This window comes from Sceloporus occidentalis, unplaced genomic scaffold, assembly GCF_023333645.1.
Source record: "Sceloporus occidentalis isolate IW3139 unplaced genomic scaffold, rSceOcc1.0.p SCAF_210, whole genome shotgun sequence".
Lineage (NCBI taxonomy): Eukaryota > Metazoa > Chordata > Lepidosauria > Squamata > Phrynosomatidae > Sceloporus > Sceloporus occidentalis.
In genome coordinates this window covers 935,484-955,574 of record NW_028317190.1, presented here as the reverse complement: position 1 = coordinate 955,574, position 20,091 = coordinate 935,484, and the positions used below count along the sequence as shown (strand labels likewise).

General features: G+C 39.9%; 1 protein-coding gene across 1 annotated transcript in view; it reads right to left on the bottom strand.

Annotated features, from left to right (window-relative positions):
• LOC149277552 (solute carrier family 35 member F4-like) overlaps window positions 1–20,091 on the bottom strand; it is a 70,040-nt gene that overhangs the window by 10,791 nt on the left and 39,158 nt on the right. The window contains exons 2-4 of the mRNA XM_089502757.1: window positions 15,692–15,874; window positions 4,543–4,825; window positions 979–1,198 (exon numbers count right to left, since the gene is read on the bottom strand). Coding sequence (XP_089358883.1) covers window positions 979–1,198; window positions 4,543–4,825; window positions 15,692–15,874 — 686 coding nt within the window. The remainder of the gene's footprint in view (window positions 1–978; window positions 1,199–4,542; window positions 4,826–15,691; window positions 15,875–20,091) is intronic.

The following is a 20,091-nucleotide window of genomic DNA, read 5'->3' as shown; positions in this document are numbered from 1 at the left end:
TCTACGTTGAAATATATTACTAGTATTATCTTAAATAGGATGGCCCGTTTACAATTTGCAGATGTAGCATATATTTATCATCGCTGCCAATACCCCCAAACAAAAACACAATACTGTGTACCACTTAAGAATTAGCAGACCTGATAAAACTTCATAAAACATACTTAGATCTACATATAGATCAACATGACGGATAAACTTTTAATGACTGATTTAGCATTTGGCCGTTTGAATTGATCCTTAGCTCTTGTGTTTTGGAAAAACTATGTATGCAAGGTTACCAAGATCTGTAGCCTAACACAATTTTCTTATAAATGGAATGATGGTCAAAATCGTACTGACCATCTGAATTGAAAATGCTTATCGCTCATCAGTTTACAATTCTTAAAACTGATTAGTAGTCAAATGAGGGCTTTTATGGTAAATAAGACTACAAATTATTTAGTTTCCAATTTATCTCTCATAGCTACAGTTTTTGTAATTACAGCTGATTTCCAGCCTATTTAACAAGAGCAACCCTGATGAACTAAATTAAGGTGGACAACTCCACCGCTGAAGATGTCAGATGTGTAACCCAATACTTTGGAAAAGGTTTATCCTACCTACTCATATGAAGTGTTGCTAATATTAATTTTCATGCTAGTCCCACTTGTGTACAATTCTAAAACTATTGCAATGTAGATTCTATTAATGTTTTTCATGGTAAGACACAACAATTCATGTCCACGATATGTATGTGTCTATGTGAGGAGGCAAAAATATATAAAAGGGAAAAAAAGGCAGATATCAGTTGAGCAATGAGCAACAGAGATAGAGTTAATATTATGGAAGTAGAAAGAGTGAGACAAAAACATTTAGGATTAAAGGGAGACTTTCTGGACCTCATTGTACAAAAACACAAGTAAGTCCATTGTTTACAATGTAGTTTTTTTCCTAACAAAGATGTCCGAATATAAAAAAGAATATGCATTTGTTTACCCGTAGGCCCATAAACTTGTCTTTCAGCACAATCCATGAGAGTAAGAACATAAAGGCTTTATTACAGCAGAAGAGAGCAGAGACATCAGTGGCTGTCAGCTTCCTGAGGGCCAGCAGGTACAGGTAATTTGTCAAGGTCCATAAAATGGAAAAGGGGGCAGTTCTTTTAAGAAAGAGTTTAATGGTCAGACCATCTTCTCCGAATATACGACTGGATTCCCTAAATATAAATAGAAAAAAATAAAAAACGAACAACTTGTTTCAATGGCTGGATTTCAGAGATACAAACTTACTTACCAGTATATAAAAAACAACAATTATAACATTAAGCTAAATAGACCTATTTTTTTATTTGGGATGGAAAAGAAGCTTCAGTTTAAGGCTGTAAAGGAAATACAGAGGAAAAGCACAAGTGAGGTTTGCTGGTAGAAATACGTAAAGCCAATGGAAGTTTATCCCCAAGTTTTATACATATATATTATTAACTCATATTATCTGTTTACAAACCAGAAAATATATACTTCAAGGGGGTATGAGCTATGCTGTTTGGACTGCTAATGACCTACACAGCTCACAAGTGGGGATCCATGTTCTCCAGAGATAAAAAAAACACGGATAGCGATAACGATACTCCTACTAGTGTATACTGGTCCATTAACTAATGATGGATTCAATCCTTGCAGCTTAGCAGGTGTCAAGCTCTACCCAGGCTGCAGAGCTGCATGTCTTTTGTTTCCCTGTCTTGCTGTGATCCATTTCTGGATTTCTGTATGTTCTGTCCTGAACCTCTGATTCCTCGATTCCAGTCTTGCTCTTTGCTTCAGCTCTGTTTCCTTTATAAGGTGTGCCCCACCCGTGTGTTCCGTTTGTCTCAGTCTACAGGTATGTCTCTCTGATATGTGTATAGATTCAATGTTCAGTTCATTAGTACCTCTGTAGGCAGGCTCTAGCGTTAGGACTCACCGTCATTGGAGTACTTTGGCGTAGTGGTGGGCTAAGCATACTATGGCCATAAGATGTGACGGAATCTCCAATAGTTATCATATAGTCCTAGGCTAGTGCCTGTATTTATGTGTGTCAGTCTGTGATGTAACCTGTGGGGTGTCCTGTCCTGTCGTGTATCCCCGGTAGAGGGGTGTCCTGTCTTGTAACCCCGGTAGAGGGGTGTCCTGTCTTGTAACCTCGGTAGAGAGGTGTCCTGTCTTGTAACCCCGGTAGAGGGGTGTCCTGTCTTGTTCATGTAGGATCTTGAGTATTCCTTGTCTTGTTCCCTGTTGTGCTCTGCATTATGTATATCTTGTCTGGTTATGGTTCTTGCTTGGTCTCCCTGACCCTTGCTCACTATGTTTCTCCTGTACTCAGCTTAGCTTCCCTACTTCCAGCCTGCAGCATCCTGCACATGATTCCAGTGATATGTCTCATGCTTGCTCCAGGGTGCCTGCAGGATATCTCCAAGTTCTGTTCTGCCATCATCCGCTGCTATGTCAGGGCGTTGGTATGTGGCTGCAGAACCCTAGATGCCCAACGGAAGAGTGCAGTCACCCTGCACCAGGCCCTGTCCAACTCCGCTACTGCACCGTAACTCCTGCACACAATCTTCTGGCGCTCTGGGTCTTTACAGTCGTCTGTATGGACCCAGTTCCTGACAGCAGGTTAATAGCCTATGTAGTGGGTATATATTTGCCTACCACAGAAAAAAACAAACTGACCGACCAACCCAACAATAAAGGCCCATCAAGCATTCATTCATTTAAAATTTACTCTGCTTTGTGAATAAATAGCCTTTAAAAGCCTGGAGGGTACCAGTTCAGTTTAGAAAAAGATCAAATTAATTTGGGTCATTTAAAATGTTTTCTCAACCACAAATAAACTGTGCATTTGTCCTTCTTCTGCTTGAGAAATAAAACATCTCTAATGAAAGAATAATTTAAATAATACCGGTACATTTGTGTGCATAGAATTAAAGAGGAGATTCTTGTGAGAATAAGATATAGCTGGATGGCTTGTTGCTATGTGCAGAGAGCAGTAGGTCTGTTATCTTTCAATGGCAGACAATTGATAGGAAAGTCCCTCCAGGTCTGAGTGTTGACACAGTAATATCTATTAAAAGAGACTAAATGGGAGCCATTACATGCGCAAATACTTACTCTCATTTCAGTAATCCTCAAATGGTCTATCCAGTAAAACATTGTGCTTGTATGTTTTCTTTATTTTGGTATGGTCAATAATGGAAATTGAAATGCTTTTAGGCCTTTTAGTTAACAATGTAAATAGAATACATTTATGGTCTAAATAGAATACATTTTAGGCTGGATGAGAACATTGCTTCCTCTAATAACCTACATTTCATTTCCCATCTGAAAAATTGCTCTGCTAGCACAAACCTCCTGATTGTCCCTCTCTGTGTCTTAAATTCATCTGTTCCCTTTTTCCTACCATGGTGTACATCATTTTATTTGACTTTGTCATTCAGGGGGATGTGAGGAGAAGTGTGGAGAAGTGGAGATGGTTTGGGGACCTCATGCATATAGAGGCACGACTGGCACTATTGTATTATAAAGCAATAGAACCAGACTAAGAGCAGGATGGCCCAAAAACATCTTCGCACACACAAGAATAAACCATTGAGTCCCTAGGTGTGGCTCTAAATAGCAATGGCATGGCTATATCTAACAAACATCAGTTTTTCCTAACTAGCCACCATTACAGCAAGCAGTGGAAAGGTCCTGCTGACTGAACCAGTCCTATGGTTGCTAATATTAATATTCTTTAATAATGTATGCAATACCCAAAGTTACATAAGTAACAGACTTGCATTGTGTGGAGTTTTATTCCTAGAACATTTTAGTTCTGTTGTAGTCTTGGAATCAGTCTGCCAAGATAAGTAATTACCCCACACCCAAAATTAATCTTAGTCAAATGGAGATATAAATTGTTAAACTGTTGGTAAAATGTACCAATGGTTACAATGATTTAAGGCATATGGGCCACCCATTACGTATTCTGGCATAGGCCTAGGGTGGCAGCAGGGCCTTTTTCCTCCTCAGTACAAAGATGATCTCCCCAACTTGCCCATTTACACTATGAAGGACTACAGAGAGCCGTCATGTGATTCTTAAAGAGGCGAAATGCCAGGATATGACATGGTGGCTGGGAATGCTTGCTTCAGTCAAACCTAGGACATTGTGAACAGATCACTGGGGCCACCGCTTGTGGGTTTTTTCTACTCAGCATATAGCCACAGGTTCCAACATAAGAGGGCTGGCTGGGCAATTATCTCCTTAATCTTGAAATACGGGGCCTGTGCCAGTTTTTTTCATACGTTTGCAATTGTAAATGCAGTAATTATGATGTCTAAGGTAAATTTAGGCTGCATTTATTAACCAGTTAATTCCTGTGGTCCTTTTATGTCCCTTTAGTGTGTACATGTGTCACAAGACTGTGTATTGTTTACACACACATATCAATTTATACTGTAGTACACTTTCTATCTACATTTACTGAATTATGCTTTCTTATTACAGTATTTCAGATCCTATAAATAAACAAAGGGGGGAAACCTACCTGATTTTTTGGAGAAGTGACTGCTTTTCTTGTGCTGTTGCTAGGTGCCCAGAATAATACACCGGGAAAAACATAATGTTCCAATTTGTTGAGAACCAGGTCATGAAGAAGGGACAGTAGAAATTCTTGTATGTAATTTTGACAATCTGCGTAGTTCCAACCCAGGAGAATGACACAGAAAGAATAATAAGTACTCCCCATACAATTTTAAGAAACATAGAGGTGCATGCTTGGCATCGGGATTTTTCGTGATTTTCTGGACCACTTTCTGTGCTTGCTTGTGCTCCTTCACCTCCTAAAAAAGTGAAAATATTTAAAATAAATGTTAACTAATAAACCCATCTGTGGTGAAACCTCTGAATTCACACCTCCCTATTTTCCTCTAATTGCCTGAATTACCTCTAATACCATTGATTACAACTTTTTGTTATTTATAAATGCTGAACTAGTTTTTTGTTTGAGGACCCATTCATTGTAAAGATGCTCAGCCATAGGGAATGAAAATGGATACAAGTTAAGCTTACTTTATGCCAGACCAGGATAATATCTCTGGGAACATGATGCCATGACATAATCATACTTTCAGAGCATAAGTGGTATTCATCAAAACTGCTATTGGCGAATGCTTTTTAATCCTCAGGTATTTTACAACACCAATAAATTATTTCTAAAGACAGTTTACAATGTAATGGACTTAGCAACCAGAAATGTCCTCTTATACATACTGCATAGTGTATACATAGAGTCAATGAAGGTGGCACCACAGGCCTCAGTCAGTCAATCTGGAATTTGTCTGCATTGTGTAAACTCAAGTTTATGTGCTATGGATTACCCGCCACCTTTTGACTACAGCCTTATGGTTGGAAGGAAGAATTAGTAAAAATCAGCCCATCTTTTGTAGTCCAGTGGCTGTTTTACAAAAGATTGGCAGATTTTTACTAATTCTCCTTTCCAACCATAAGGCTGTAGTCAAAAGGTGGCGGGTAATCCATAGCACATACATTTGAGTTTACACAATGCAGACAAATTCCAGAAGGACAATATCCAGTTCTGCACATCGACAAGCTTTATTATAACATAAAGAAATAAAACCCACTTTTACTAGTAGTAGACTCTACATATCACTCTATATAACACAGTATTTCATGTTCAAGGAAACATGTATTTTTAACCACTTAATCTCATGGGTGAAGAACAAAGCATTTAGAAGCAGTTTTTACCCCCAGTGGGGTTAATTAGGATAAGTGGTGGGGAAAAAAAACATATTTTTCACTAATTCTCCTTTCCAACCATAAGGCTGTAGTCAAAAGGTGGTGGGTAATCCATAGCACATACATTTGAGTTTACACAATGCAGACAAATTCCAGAAGGACAATATCCAGGTCTGCACATCGACAAGCTTTATTATAACATAAAGAAATAAAACCCACTTTTACTAGTAGTAGACTCTACATATCACTCTACATAACACAGTATTTCATGTTCAAGGAAACATGTATTTTTAACCACTTAATCTCATGGGTGAAGAGCAAAGCATTTAGAAGCAGTTCTTACCCCCAGTGGGGTTAATTAGGATAAGTGGCGGGGAAAAAAACACATTCTAAGTGGTTTGGTAGATGAATGTCCAAAACATCAAACTGACACTGTTTGTCAATTGTGTAACTTAGTTGTGTAACTTAATTTACATTTTATTTCATTAGTTCAAGAGTTAATTAATAGACTCTTTAGTTTTTTAAAGAAAGCCTCTATATGCCTTTAGTTCTTGCTTTTAACCATGTAATATCACCAACAACGTATAACCACTAGAGATCCTAAATGCTTTGGAATATCTTGTTCAAATTAATGCCTTAATATATTCACATTTCTATTTACCAGTTTGCTGCTATTAAACATCATACTGCAGAGGAAAATATATTGGTATTAGCCTTACTGTGAGGTCAACTTGCTTGGCAAGTGGCAACTTTTGTTTAGTTCAGGCGAATATTCGTGTACATTCTCCGTATTTGTTTTTTTTTCTTCTTCGTTTTTTGACGTTTTTTGTAGAATGGGGTTAATACGGGGTTAACTCAGTATGCGCTATGCAGCAGCGCATACTGTATGTCCATACGAGCAACTCTATAGGTTGCCGGCAGGGAACTCCTCTGCCATCAACAATGATGATGATGATGGCAGACAAGCCCCCTGCTGGCAGACTTTTAAAATCCTGATGCCGCAACTTGGCCAGGAGAGACCACTGGTCTCCCCGCTCCAAGAGTGAAAGGACCGTACCATTAACTCTTGGAGCAGGGAGACCATGCTCTCCCCAGGCCAAGTTGCTCCGTCAGGAGTTAAAGGGCCGTGCGAGCCTCTTGCACGGCCCTTTAACTCCTGATTGGGAACTTGGCCTGTCTCCACGCTCCAAGAGTTAAAGGTCTGTACGAGCGACTCTATTGGTTGCCGGCAGGGAGCTCCTCTGCCATTGGTTGATGGCAGACGAGCCCCCTGCCGGCGACCAATAGAGTCTGGTTGATGCCAGAGGAGGCCCCTGCAGGCGACCAATAGAGTCATTCGCAAGGCCCTTTAACTCCTGACGGCGAACCTATGGATTCCCGCTCCCATTAACCCCTGCAATGCTGCATAGATAAGGTAGTCTAGATGGGGAAGGGACCAGGGAGATTAGTAAATGAAGACGAATGAGAAGATTCTTTGTGTTGTGTGTCTTCATGTACGTTTTGCCGGTGCCATGTTCGTATGTTTGGTATTCGGGCTTAACAACAAAATCTCACTTTATCTCTACCTGAAATATCGCTTTTAGAGACCTTGGAAAGTATTAAGGAATATGAAGTATATTCTAATTATAAACTGAATTTAGACAAGTCTCAGATTATTGACTTCAATATGGACTGCTCTCGATTTGAAGAAATTAAAATCAATTTTGCATTTTTATGGGGGCAAAACCATATTGATTACCTGGGTATTAGGATATACCAGAATCTTAGAGATACTGTAATTAATAACTATACAATTCTTTTAGAAACTCTTAAAAATCAATTTATACAATGGAAAGGTTTAGAAATATCATGGTTAGGTAGACTAAACACACTAAAGTCGTATGTTCTTCCAAAATTAATTTACTTATTTAGAGTTATTCCTTTATCAGTCCCATTTAGAATTTTAAATCAATTTGAAAAATTATTTTATTAATTTGTATGGTTGGGTAAAAAACCGAGGATTTCACGATTAATACTTACCCAAAGTCTCTCACGGATTGGACTTAATTTTCCCAATCTACGTATTCTTCACCAAATTTGCCTTTTCGGTCACTTCCTAGTTTGGGATATAAAACGAAAACTGGACCTCCCATGGCACAGATATGAGAGGTGGAAATGTCATAATCTAGATCCATTTTATTTGTACTGGTTTAATATAAAGGGAATAAGCGATTTAGAGATTGATAACCCTATCATTTTGAATATTTTGACCAATATGATTAGTAGACTTGGGCACCAGGGGGCTCTTCGTGTTCGTCTTCGTGCTCGTCTTCGTGCTCGTCTTCGTGCTCGTCTTCGGCAAAAAAAAAAACTTCGTATTCCGCGAATATTCGCCTGGTCCTGTCTTCTCTTCGGGCGAATATTCGCGGACATTCTTCGTGCTCGGGTTTTCTTCGTTTTCCCCGGTTAAGGGGTTAAAACGGGGTTAAAGCCGCTCTGGCGCCAGGAGTTTAAATGTCCGTATGAGCAACTCTATTGGTCGTCAGCAGGGGGCTCGTCTGCCATTGGTTGATGGCAGACGAGCCCCCTGCTGGCGACCAATAGGGTCGCTCGTACAGACTGTTATACTCCTGGTGCCGTAATTGTCCGGCAGATCCCGCTGGTCTCCCTGTTCTATAATTTATTAACTGATAGAACAGGGAGACCAGTGGGATCTGCCGGGTAAGTTACAGCATTGGGGTTTTAAAAGTCTGCACGAGCGACTCTGTTGGTCGCTCGTGCAGACTTTTAAAACCCCAATGCTACAACTTACCCGGCACATCCCACTGGTCTCCCTCCCTGTTCAATTAATTAAATGTCCGTACGAGCGAACAATAAAGTCGCTCGTACGGACATTTAACTCTGTACAGGGAGGGAGACCAGTGGCATCGGCAGGGTAAGTTGCAGCATTGGGGTTTTAAAACCCCAATGCTGCAACTTGCCCTGCCGATGCCACTGGTCTTTAACTAATTGAACAGGGAGGGAGACCGATGCCACTGGTCTCCCTCCCTGTTCAATTAGTTAGTCCGTGCCGGGTTAAATGTCCGTACGAGCGACCAATAAAGTCGCTCGTACGGACATTTAACTCTGTACAGGGAGGGAGACCAGTGGCATCGGCAGGGTAAGTTGCAGCATTGGGGTTTTAAAACCCCAATGCTGCAACTTGCCCTGCCGATGCCACTGGTCTTTAACTAATTGAACAGGGAGGGAGACCGATGCCACTGGTCTCCCTCCCTGTTCAATTAGTTAGTCCGTGCCGGGTTAAATGTCCGTACGAGCGACCAATAAAGTCGCTCGTATGGACATTTAACTCTGTACAGGGAGGGAGACCAGTGGCATCGGCAGGGTAAGTTGCAGCATTGGGGTTTTAAAACCCCAATGCTGCAACTTGCCCTGCCGATGCCACTGGTCTTTAACTAATTGAACAGGGAGGGAGACCGATGCCACTGGTCTCCCTCCCTGTTCAATTAGTTAGTCTGTGCCGGGTTAAATGTCAGTACGAGCGACCAATAAAGTCGCTCGTACGGACATTTAACTAATTGAACAGGGAGGGAGACCAGTGGCATCGGCACTGCCGATGCCACTGGTCTCCATCCCTGTTCAATTAGTTAGGGGTTAACTTTTTTTTAAAGGGTTAAGGGGCCGTGCAAGTGAGCCTATTGGTCGCTTGCACGGCCCTTTAACCTATGGATTTCTGCTCCCGTTAACCCCTTCGATGCTGTGTTAACGCAGCATCGAAGGGGTTAACGGGAGCGGAAATCCATAGGTTCGCTGTCAGGGGCTACAAAGACCGTGCGAGTGAGCCTATTGGTCACCTGCAGGGTCTTTCTCTGGCATCAACCAATTGGTTGATGCCAGAGGAGGTCCCTGTAGGCGACCAATAGGCTCATTCGCACTGCCCTGTAACCCGTGACGGCGAACCTGCGGATTTCCACTTCCGGGAACTGCCGCGATGCCGCGAAGCCAAGACAAGGTAAGATGAAGGGGGGGAATGGTAGACGAAGACGAAGACAATCACGAAGATCTTCGTGGTGTGTGTCTTCGTCTTCGCCTACGTTTTACCGCCGCCGTCTTCTCTTCGGCGTGTCTTCGGAACGAACACGAAAACGCACTCTTCGTGTTCGTTTCCATGTTCGCCCGAAGACGAATGCACAAGTCTAATGATTAGTTTCAAGAAAAAATTTGGTATAACTGAGTCTTCTTCGATATTTACTCCCTTAGTAGTTTTGCAAAACTTGATAAAAGATATTGATCTAAGACCTTGGCTTTCTCAAGGAGCTGTTACATTAGCGGACATCTGGTCTTCTACGGACCTAGCTCCTTTCAAAGAATTACAAGACAAATATTCCTTCTTAAGTAAAGAACTTTTTTCATACCTAAGGATTAGAAATTGTATTAAATGTAATCCAGTGAGACCTTTGACTAATCTGGATAGGTTTATGAATAGACATTATAAAATAAATTTAATTATGCGATTAGCCAAACTCCTAGAACAAGAATCCATCCCAGATAAACCCAATACTATTCTAAAATGGGAAACGGACTTGGGAATCTCTTACTTACCTGATATCTGGGCTGAAGCTTGGATTAATACAAGAAAGGCGATACATTGTATAAATTTGCATGAACAGTTTTTTAAGCTCCTTCACAGATGGTATTACGTTCCAACATTTTTGTATAAAATGTATGGATCCATCTCTAACAAATGTTGGAGATGTAAGTCAGAACCAGGATCCATGTTACATCTGGTGGGAATGTGATAAACTCTCCAGTATGAAACTCAAAGTTGTTAAAACATTCAAGAATCTATTTGGGCTCGACTTAATATTGTACCCTCAAACTTTTTTATTTCATATTGACATACCTCTGCAAGACAAATCAAATCGATATCTGGCCATTAATATCTTGGCCGCTATTAAAATTTGTATCGCAAGAAACTGGAAACTGGAGCAAGCTCTGTCATGGTCTCAAGTACTCACTCAGATAAATTATCAATATAAAATGGAAAAACAATTTTATAGGATATATAATAATATTCATAACTATGAGGTAATTTGGTTCCCTTGGCAAAATATGACCCCGGAGACTGACTCAGCATAATAGAGATTTCTACAACCTTGGCAAATTACTATTATCATTATTATCACTAGTAACTTTATTATATTTTCTCTTCCTCCATCCCGCATCAGACTATGAGACTATGATTATTTCTACTTACCGTCATTTGTATGTATGTTAGATATACTATTTGGTAAAATTTACTCTTGAGACACAGGAATGGAAGATTTTGTCTTGTTATACGTTTGTAATGGTCAATTTTTATATGTAATAAAACTTAAAAAAAAACAAAAAACAACAAAAACGCAACCCTTCGTGTTCGTTTTCATGTTTGCCCGAATACGAATGCACAAGTCTAATACAAACTATCCACCACCATCAGATGTGGCCCATATCCATGCAGCATTCCGTTTAGAAGTTATAACTTCTTGTTTCAACCCAAGATATATATTGTATGTATGTATATATATATATATATATATATACCGTATTTGCTCGATTATAAGATGACCCTGATTATAAGACGACCCCCCAAAATCTAAATATTAATTTAGGAAAAAAATAAAAAGCCTGAATATAAGACTACCCTATAGAAAAAAAAGTTTTACTAGTAAATATTAATGCATGTAAACAATTTTTCATATCTAATAAAAGCTATGATTGAGAAAAATATACCGTATATTTTTTTATTTCCTTTTATTTGCCAACCTGCCCCCCCAGTTATGCACATCTGCCCCCAGAAATGCCTTATACCCCCTATTTGCCACTCTGCCCCATGATATGCCTTTTAACCCTCTATATGCCAGAGTGGCATATAGGGGGTTAAAAGGCATATCATGGGGCAGAGTGGCATGTAGGGGGTTAAAAGGCATTTCTGGAGGTATATATATATATATATAACTGCTAACAGCAATCACACTCCTATCAAGCCAAGGCAGCCAGTACATGCTGGAACCTGGGGATGATAGGAGTATGAGTACAGCCTCCCTATGCCATGCTACCACCACCACCCACCTTACACATCCATGCTATCATACACACACTCAGGGGCGTACCTAGAGTATTTGGCACCTGGGGCGGATCCTGTATGTGGCACCACCCCACACACACACACACTTCAAAACTGCATAGCTTCTACCGTTATATACCGGCGCAGACACTGAAGGTGGTACAGCATAACACTTACTGTTATCATTATATACTGAGGCAGACATTGACGGTGGTACAGCATAACACTTATCACTATATACTGAGGCAGAAATTGACGGTGGTACAGCATAACACCTATCACTATATACTGAGGCAGACATTGACGGTTGTACAGCATAACACCTACCACTATATACTGAGGCAGACAATGACGGTGGTACAGCATAACACCTACCACTATATACTGAGGCAGACCCCTTCTCACTCCCTTCTCCCTATCTACCCCCTATCCCCCCGTCTCACTCCCTTCTCCCTATCTACCCCTCCTAACTATCTACCCTCTCCCCCTTTAAAGTTCACTTACCTTTCAGGAGTCCTGCGGTGGGGGTGCAAGGCCTCTGTCTCCCAGCTCTGCCACTGTATGGAACAGTATAGAGTGATGGGAGTTATGATGTACTAGAGCATAATTATATAATGAAAAATACATTGGAAATGGTACAGCATAACACCCATCACTCTCACACACTTACCAATCCGCACATATACCAATCCACACGCACACCAATCCACACGCACACCAATCCACACGCATACCAATCCACACGCATACCAATCCACACATATACCAATCCACACATATACCAATCCACACATACTAATCCACACATACCAATCCACACATATACCAATCCACACATATACCAATCCACACACATACCAATCCACACACATACCAATCCACACATACCAATCCACACATATACCAATCCACACATATACCAATCCACACATACTCACTAAATGCTTTCCTACCTTTCCTCTTTTCTCCTTACAGCTTCTTTTCCTCCTCTTCGCTCCTCTTCTTCAGTTCTTCTGTCTTCTTCTGGGTCAGAGGGCACGGACAGCGGTGGGCGCGGCTTCAGTGTTGTGCGCCGGGATCTGACAACAAATCCCGGCGCACAGCAGCTGTTGCCACGCGGATCGCAAGGGAGCGATATCGGAGGTCTTTAATGGACCTCCGGCTCCCTTGAGTGATTTTAAGCCGGGTTCAAGGGTTGAACCCGGCTTAAAATCACTCAAGGGAGCCGGAGGTCTGTTAAAGACCTCCGATACCGCTCCCTTGCGAGCCTGCTCCTCCAGCGGCGGACATTACTGTCCGTCTCTGGAGGGGTGCCGGGTGCCGGCAAGTTGGCACCCCCCTGATGAGCGGCACCCGGTGCGGACCGCCCCCCCCTAGGTACGCTACTGCACACACTCATTCACAAACATTAAATACATTTAAATACCCCCTTACCTGAACTGCAGATCTCTCACCCGAAGACTTCTGCAGGGGCCCAGCTGTGCGAGCAACTTCTCTGGCCCCGCCCCCAGAGGAAGGAGGGGGAAGGCAGAGTTATGTGACACTCTACTAGCTTCCTGTTCACCTGCTGCCAGAAGGAGAGACGCTGCTCACGACCAAAGCCCCGGTAAGCAGCCTGGCAACCTAATCGAGGTCTGATTAGAAGACGACCTCGATTATAAGACGAGGGGTATTTTTCAGAGCATTTGCTCTGAAAAAAAACCTCGTCTTACAATCGAGCAAATACGGTATATATATATATATATATGTTGTCTGATGTTACCAGTACATGAATCTTCCATAGGAATATTAGTAGAATCAATGCAAAGTTAAATACCATCCAACCAAGATGCTTGCTATTATTCAACAAATAATGAAATCAATAGTAGAAACAACATTTTGAAAAACATTCTTTACAAAGGAATATGTTAACTTTTATTTCTCAACAGAAATGCTTGTAGAGTGGTAAGCAGTGGTGTTTTTTGAGTATACTTTCAGACTCACTAAGAACATCATGATAGGATATCTTCTGTAAGGCATTAAGAAAGCATATATTCTAAATGAGTGAATTAATACGCCGTATCAGAAGCAAATATGAGATACTGCAGATGCATGTAACATCTAGCAAAACTTTACAAGCATTGTATGACACTGCATGCATGCTTTTCACAAGTAAGGGAAATAGCTTTCTTTTGGTTGTAACCAAAACTCCATTGGTTGGCTTTCCTTGACCTATGCATGGCTGCTATTTTACCTTAGGCTGTCTGTTTTAGTGTCACTGATTCTGATTATTTGTTCTAGTATTATAACATAAATAGAAATATCATATTCTATTATTCTACAAAAAAATATAACTTTTATACGTGACAAAAGATTCATGATTCTAATTATTATTGTTTACAAACAAGCATTCTCTCCTAAGGATTGATTTCTGTACATAAGTAGAGAGTTTTTAACAATTAAAATAATTTAAATAAATCACTCAACCTATGCAGCATTAAATGACTTACAGTATAATATTTGAAGATATATCTTAATCCTGAATGTCTGATTTCCTTCATGACATAATGGACCTAAATTTCCATATGGCATGATTATCTACACAGGTATACTACAACTATTTTAAGAATGAGCTATATTTAATATGGCAATTGTCATTTGGCATCAATAATGGAAATATTTTTGAAGGCTAATCGTTCCATCTAAAGAGGTTGTCCAAGAGAAATTATGTAATTTTAAATCTATAAATACACCAGCTAACATAGGAAAGCAAAAATGAGAAGATGGCTTTACTTTACCATATTTCATTTTCTCTTGTTAGACATTAGGTGATCTTGTGATCTTTCTTAATCTTTCTAATCATAAATACCTTCACAATTCTCTCACCCTTTAATATTTTGTTTACCAAGTTAACATGCAATTATTTGTATTGATATTTTTCATTTTCTTGATACACACACCTAAATGTTAAAAGCAGATCTTTGGCTATCATATCACACTGAAATAATCTGTTTTATAACACTGATACAGCTTGTTCCTTTATAAGCAACATGATTCATGTTTACTATACAATATTAGCAAAAAAACAAAATAAAACAAAAAATATAGAACAGTATTCTTGGGAGTATTTAGACATTTGGTATTATATCTTAAAAAAAGTTTGCTACTATGAGTTTTCTTTTCATGCCCAGTCACGAATGTGTTCATAACATACACTTGATGTGCTTTGTAGAGCCCATACTGTTCAATTGGGGCTATTGAAATCACAATCACAATCTTCTAAAAGGTCAAGGTTGAAGTCTTATTGATTTGGTTTTACAATTAATAAAATACAAGAAATGACCATCTAGCCCCAGTTAATATCTGCGTTTTAAACTGTGATAACTACTTCCAGTTAATATCTTTGGTTTGGTACATTGAAAAGATGAGTAATCTGTTTTTCAAATTGAAAAACAAACAAAATAGCAGAGAAAAAATGACAATGTTCTTCGTTTTCCTTTAACTTGAGATTTTCCTGAGAGGATAGTTTTCTACAATTCTTCTTTCTAACCTTCTCCACATTCCAGAGTCTTTCCTCTGTTAACAATCAGTAATTTAATTATCAGCGATTAACGTCAAACGTCTTGGTAAAAAATGTTTAATATATTATATTTTTCTTTATGAAAGATAGTGATTTGAACTGTGTGCAAGATTTAGATGCCCACCAAGTTATATCTGTGAAAATACCTGTAACTCTACTTGTTCTATTTTAATTCTTTGCATTTTAAATAAGGCTGAAAGGCCAACATTTTGACAATACCTCAAGCTATCTGATGAAATAAAATATTGTAATTGGAATATTGGAACCCCAGTATTTAATTAATCCTACCTGAACTGATCTGCCCCATGTTGGATCTGTTCTGCTCATAATTTCCACGGGCACATCTACTTTCCATTTCAACCATAGAGGATGTTTCTTCAGTTGATGATATGCGGCAAATTTTCTTTTTGCTGTTATTGCATGAGTTGGGGTAAGGAATTCCAGACAGACATCGGGAAACAGAAGATTGTGATGTATCTGATGAGAAGAAAAATTTGGAATGAATTTGGCCCAAATATCCTTTTAATGAGCATTGGTAAACAAAGATGAAATGATCTCCCTTGAATATCATCTTGGAAACACGTGACCCACCCATTGCTTTTTTGTTATCTTGTTATTTTTCAAATAATCCATTGGATTAGAAGACGTCCCAAGACGTTTAGAATCAGTTTCTTTTTGAGTCTCACATGAACCACAGAAGAGGAGAACCAATTTATACAGTTCTTCCAAAACCTCAGCAGTGTCCAACATGCATGTTATGATGGTGAAAGAAAAGTATAACTGTACAATTCTAAAATAGGTCTAAAAGGCAAAATTGTCTTGATCATTTTGATTCTTCATAATGTCTTCTTGTATGCGCCATGGTGCAGCCTTCTTAGACTGTGAGGTTCTGAGCAAATTGTGCACTTTGACTACAAATGCACATGCTCATCGAGCAAGCTTTTTTGTAGTTCACATGCTAAGTTCTACATTTCATTTAACTATTATTCTGGGCATACTTCGATTTTAGGATTTGGACAGAGAAAACCTAGTTAATTATATATATATATATATATATAGTGACAAGAAAAGATAAGTGAACGCTTTGGGATTACCACCATTTATGTATAAAAAATTTTAAAATATGATATGATCTTTATCTAAGTTAAAGTCATTAAGAAACACAATCTGTTGTAACTAATAGCTAATAGCTTTAATTTTTGTTCTTGTCCATATTGAAAACATCACTCAAACATTTACAGTGTGGGTTGGAAAAAGTATGTGAACCCTTAGGCTAATCACTTTAACAAAAGCTAATTGGAGACAGGAGTTAGCAAACCTAGAGTCCAATCAATGAAACGGGATTTAAGGTGTGTTACCTTAAGGAGCTACTTTGACATATGAAAATAACATTAAATAATCTTCAGTCCACAGTTTATTAATGGAGACAATATAGTACTGTGGCTACTCTCCGTAGAGTAGTTCTCAAGAGCACCACGCAGAATGCTCAATGAGGTAAAAAAAGAACCCTAGAGTAACAGCTAAACATTCAAAACTCATGGGGTCCTTGGCAGGACACAGAAGAGGAAGCTGCTGCTCTCCAAAAAAATACATTGATACACACCTGAAGCTTGCCAAAGTGCACCCTCACAACGCCACTAGGAAAATGTTTTGTGGACTGATGAAACTAATGGAATCAAAGTATCATAAAGGATAATATCGAGATGGCTGTCCCCCAGCTGAAGCTCAATATAAATTGCGTCACAATTATTGGCCGCCTGCAGGGTCCTCCTCTGGCGTCAACCAATTGGTTGATGCCAGCGGAGGACCCTGCAGGCGACCAATAGAGTCGTTCGCACGGCCCCTTAACCCCTGACGACGAACCTATGGATTTCGTTTCCGTCAACCCCTGCGATGCTGCGGAGATAAGGTAGGCTAGATAGGGAAGGGACCAGGGAGATTAGTAGACGAAGACGAACACGAAGATTCTTCGTGTTGTGTGTCTTCGTCTTTGTGTACGTTTTACCGCCGCTATCTTCCCTTCTTCGTTTCTTTGGGACGAACACAAAAATGCACTCTTCGTGTTCGTTTTCATGTTCGCCCGAAGATGAATGCACAAGTCTAATAACAATACAGAAGATTAGTTTACTTTGGAGATAGTCTTCCTGTGGGAATGTGCAGATTAGTCTTTTATTCATCTATTTTTTCAGCAGCTTTACACTATTACAGGACCATTTTGACAAATATCATATGAAGGGATTAGTTTTATATAATAAATCCCTTCAATATATAATGTAGCTGTGCATGTATGCTTCGTTACTGTATAAAAGGGATACCCCTCTAATAACTTTATTTTTTATTTTTTTGTGCAACCTGCCATGCAATCCAAAATTCTATGTTGCAGTCCCCATCGGCAAGAAAAGGTTTAAAATTCTAAAGGCACACAGTTCAGTAATCTATCAACACTCTTTGATACTGATGTAGCTAGAAGCCCTTCGGGAATGTCATTGCCTGCTCTTGGAACAGTAAATTTAAGGTCTGCATCTCGACATAATAGGTGAGCAGACGTGTTCTGTCTAATCTATGCGTGCAAAGTCACTGATGGCTAAAATATGTGCTCAAAGGGACAGATGAGTTGGGAGCACTCTGGTCTGTGGCACCTGTACCAATACTGGTAGTAAAGGTATTTTAGTTTCGGAAACTATATAAGCATATGGAATACACTAGATACAATACTTTTATATGTTTGTTGGACCTTAACAGTATTTTGGAAAATGTATATGTCACTCAAATGCATTCATTTTTCCTTAAACAGCTTACATTTCTGAAAGCTTTCAAAGGTGCTATTGCAACAAATTGCACTCTCTAGCACAGGGGTTCTCAAACTGCGGCCCTCCAGCTGCTGCAGGACTACATCTCCCATAATGCTCCTTCAGCTAAGGGGCTGGCTGAGGAGTATGGGAGATGTAGACCTGCAGCAGCTGCAGGGCCGCAGTTTGAGAACCCCTGCTCTAGCATGTTAAGCAAAACAACTCAACAAAGCTGACACTTCATTATTACATCTGGAGGTTTATTGAGATAAAGAGAGAAGAGAGAAACTTTAAGAAGTTTGTTCAGTTTCTACAGTAACTGCCTATTGGCGTCAGCTTTTGTGTCACATGACAATCAAGCGCACCTGGCAATTTCACAATTTATTTTCAGATATATGAAAGGTCAGTACAGGGACCTTTAAGGGCAATTGTTCATTGCACAGAATGAGCAGATTACAAGAGGTGTAGGGATCTGGTAAATTCAGATAACAAAGAGCTTTATGCACAAGGACAGGAAATGTGGTGCACAAGCCCTTTATTTTACTTTCACTGAGATACTTGTTGTAAAAGTTTATAAATAATTACAAGTCAGGTTCCAAATGAAGATAATATTTCCATACTGGTTCTGCTGTCCCCCCAATGTCACGCTTTTTTTAGGGCAGTGTTGATCATCCATGTGGCAAATGTTTTTGATGCACTGCTGACCACCATGAGATGGCTCTTTGATAAGGTGCGTGCGACCACCTTAAGCCTCATCCTTCCCTGTGTTTTTTTGTTTTTTTTAGAAACCTATAGATCATAAAATTCAATGACTATGATTAATCTCAGCCACTTCCCTTTACAGTTTAAAAACTGGCCCTACATTGGGTTAAATACACATTAACTCATTTTAGTTGTTTTAGAACATCAAAGTCTATATGGTCTAGATCAGAGGCCTCCAAACTACAGCCCAGTGGGCCACATCGGACCTGCCACAAGTTTTTCTCTGGCCTGCTGCAACTTGAGCAGAAACTTGTCCAGGCGGCAGGGCCACCTTATCTATTATAGTGATTAGGGAGCACCAAAGCAGAGGCCTGGAGTGACAGACCTTGTTCCGGATGGAAGATAGAAGATGGAGAGGAGAAAGGTAAGAGGTAAGGAAAAATGGGTGCTGTAAGGGCAAGTGTGACCCAGTATGTTTGTGTGTCTGGGCAGACATGTAAAAGCAGTGTATATATTAGGAGGCGTTTGTAAGAGAAATGTATTTGTATATGTGTGTGTTTATGGGCAGGCATGTGTAAGAGCAGTTTATGTGTATATGTGTGTAAGGGCAGTGCATGTGTGTGTACAGTGGGGCAAAAAAGTATTTAGTCAGCCACCAATTGTGCAAGTTCTCCCACTTACAAAGATGAAAGAGGCCTGTAATTTTCACCATAGGTACACTTCCACTATGAGAGACAGAATGAGACAACAAAGTCCATAAATCACATTGTCTGATTTTTAAAGAATTTATTTGCAAATTATGGTCCATATCAATACTTTGTTATATACCCTTTGTTGGCAATGACAGAGGTCAAACATTTTCTGTAAGTCTTCACAAGGTTTTCACACACTGTTGCTGGTATTTTGGACCATTCCTCCATGCAGATCTCCTCTAGAGCAGTGATGTTTTGGGGCTGTCGCTGGGCAACACGGACTTTCAACTCCCTCCAAAGGTTTTCTATGGTGTTGAGATCTGGAGACTGGCTAGGCCATTCCAGGACCTTGAAATGCTTCTTACGAAGCCACTCCTTCGTTGCCCGGGTGGTGTGTTTGGGATCATTGTCATGCTGAAAGACACAGCCACGTTTCATCTTCAATGCCCTTGCTGATGGAAGGAGATTTTCACTCAAAATCTCACGATACATGGCCCCATTCATTCTTTCC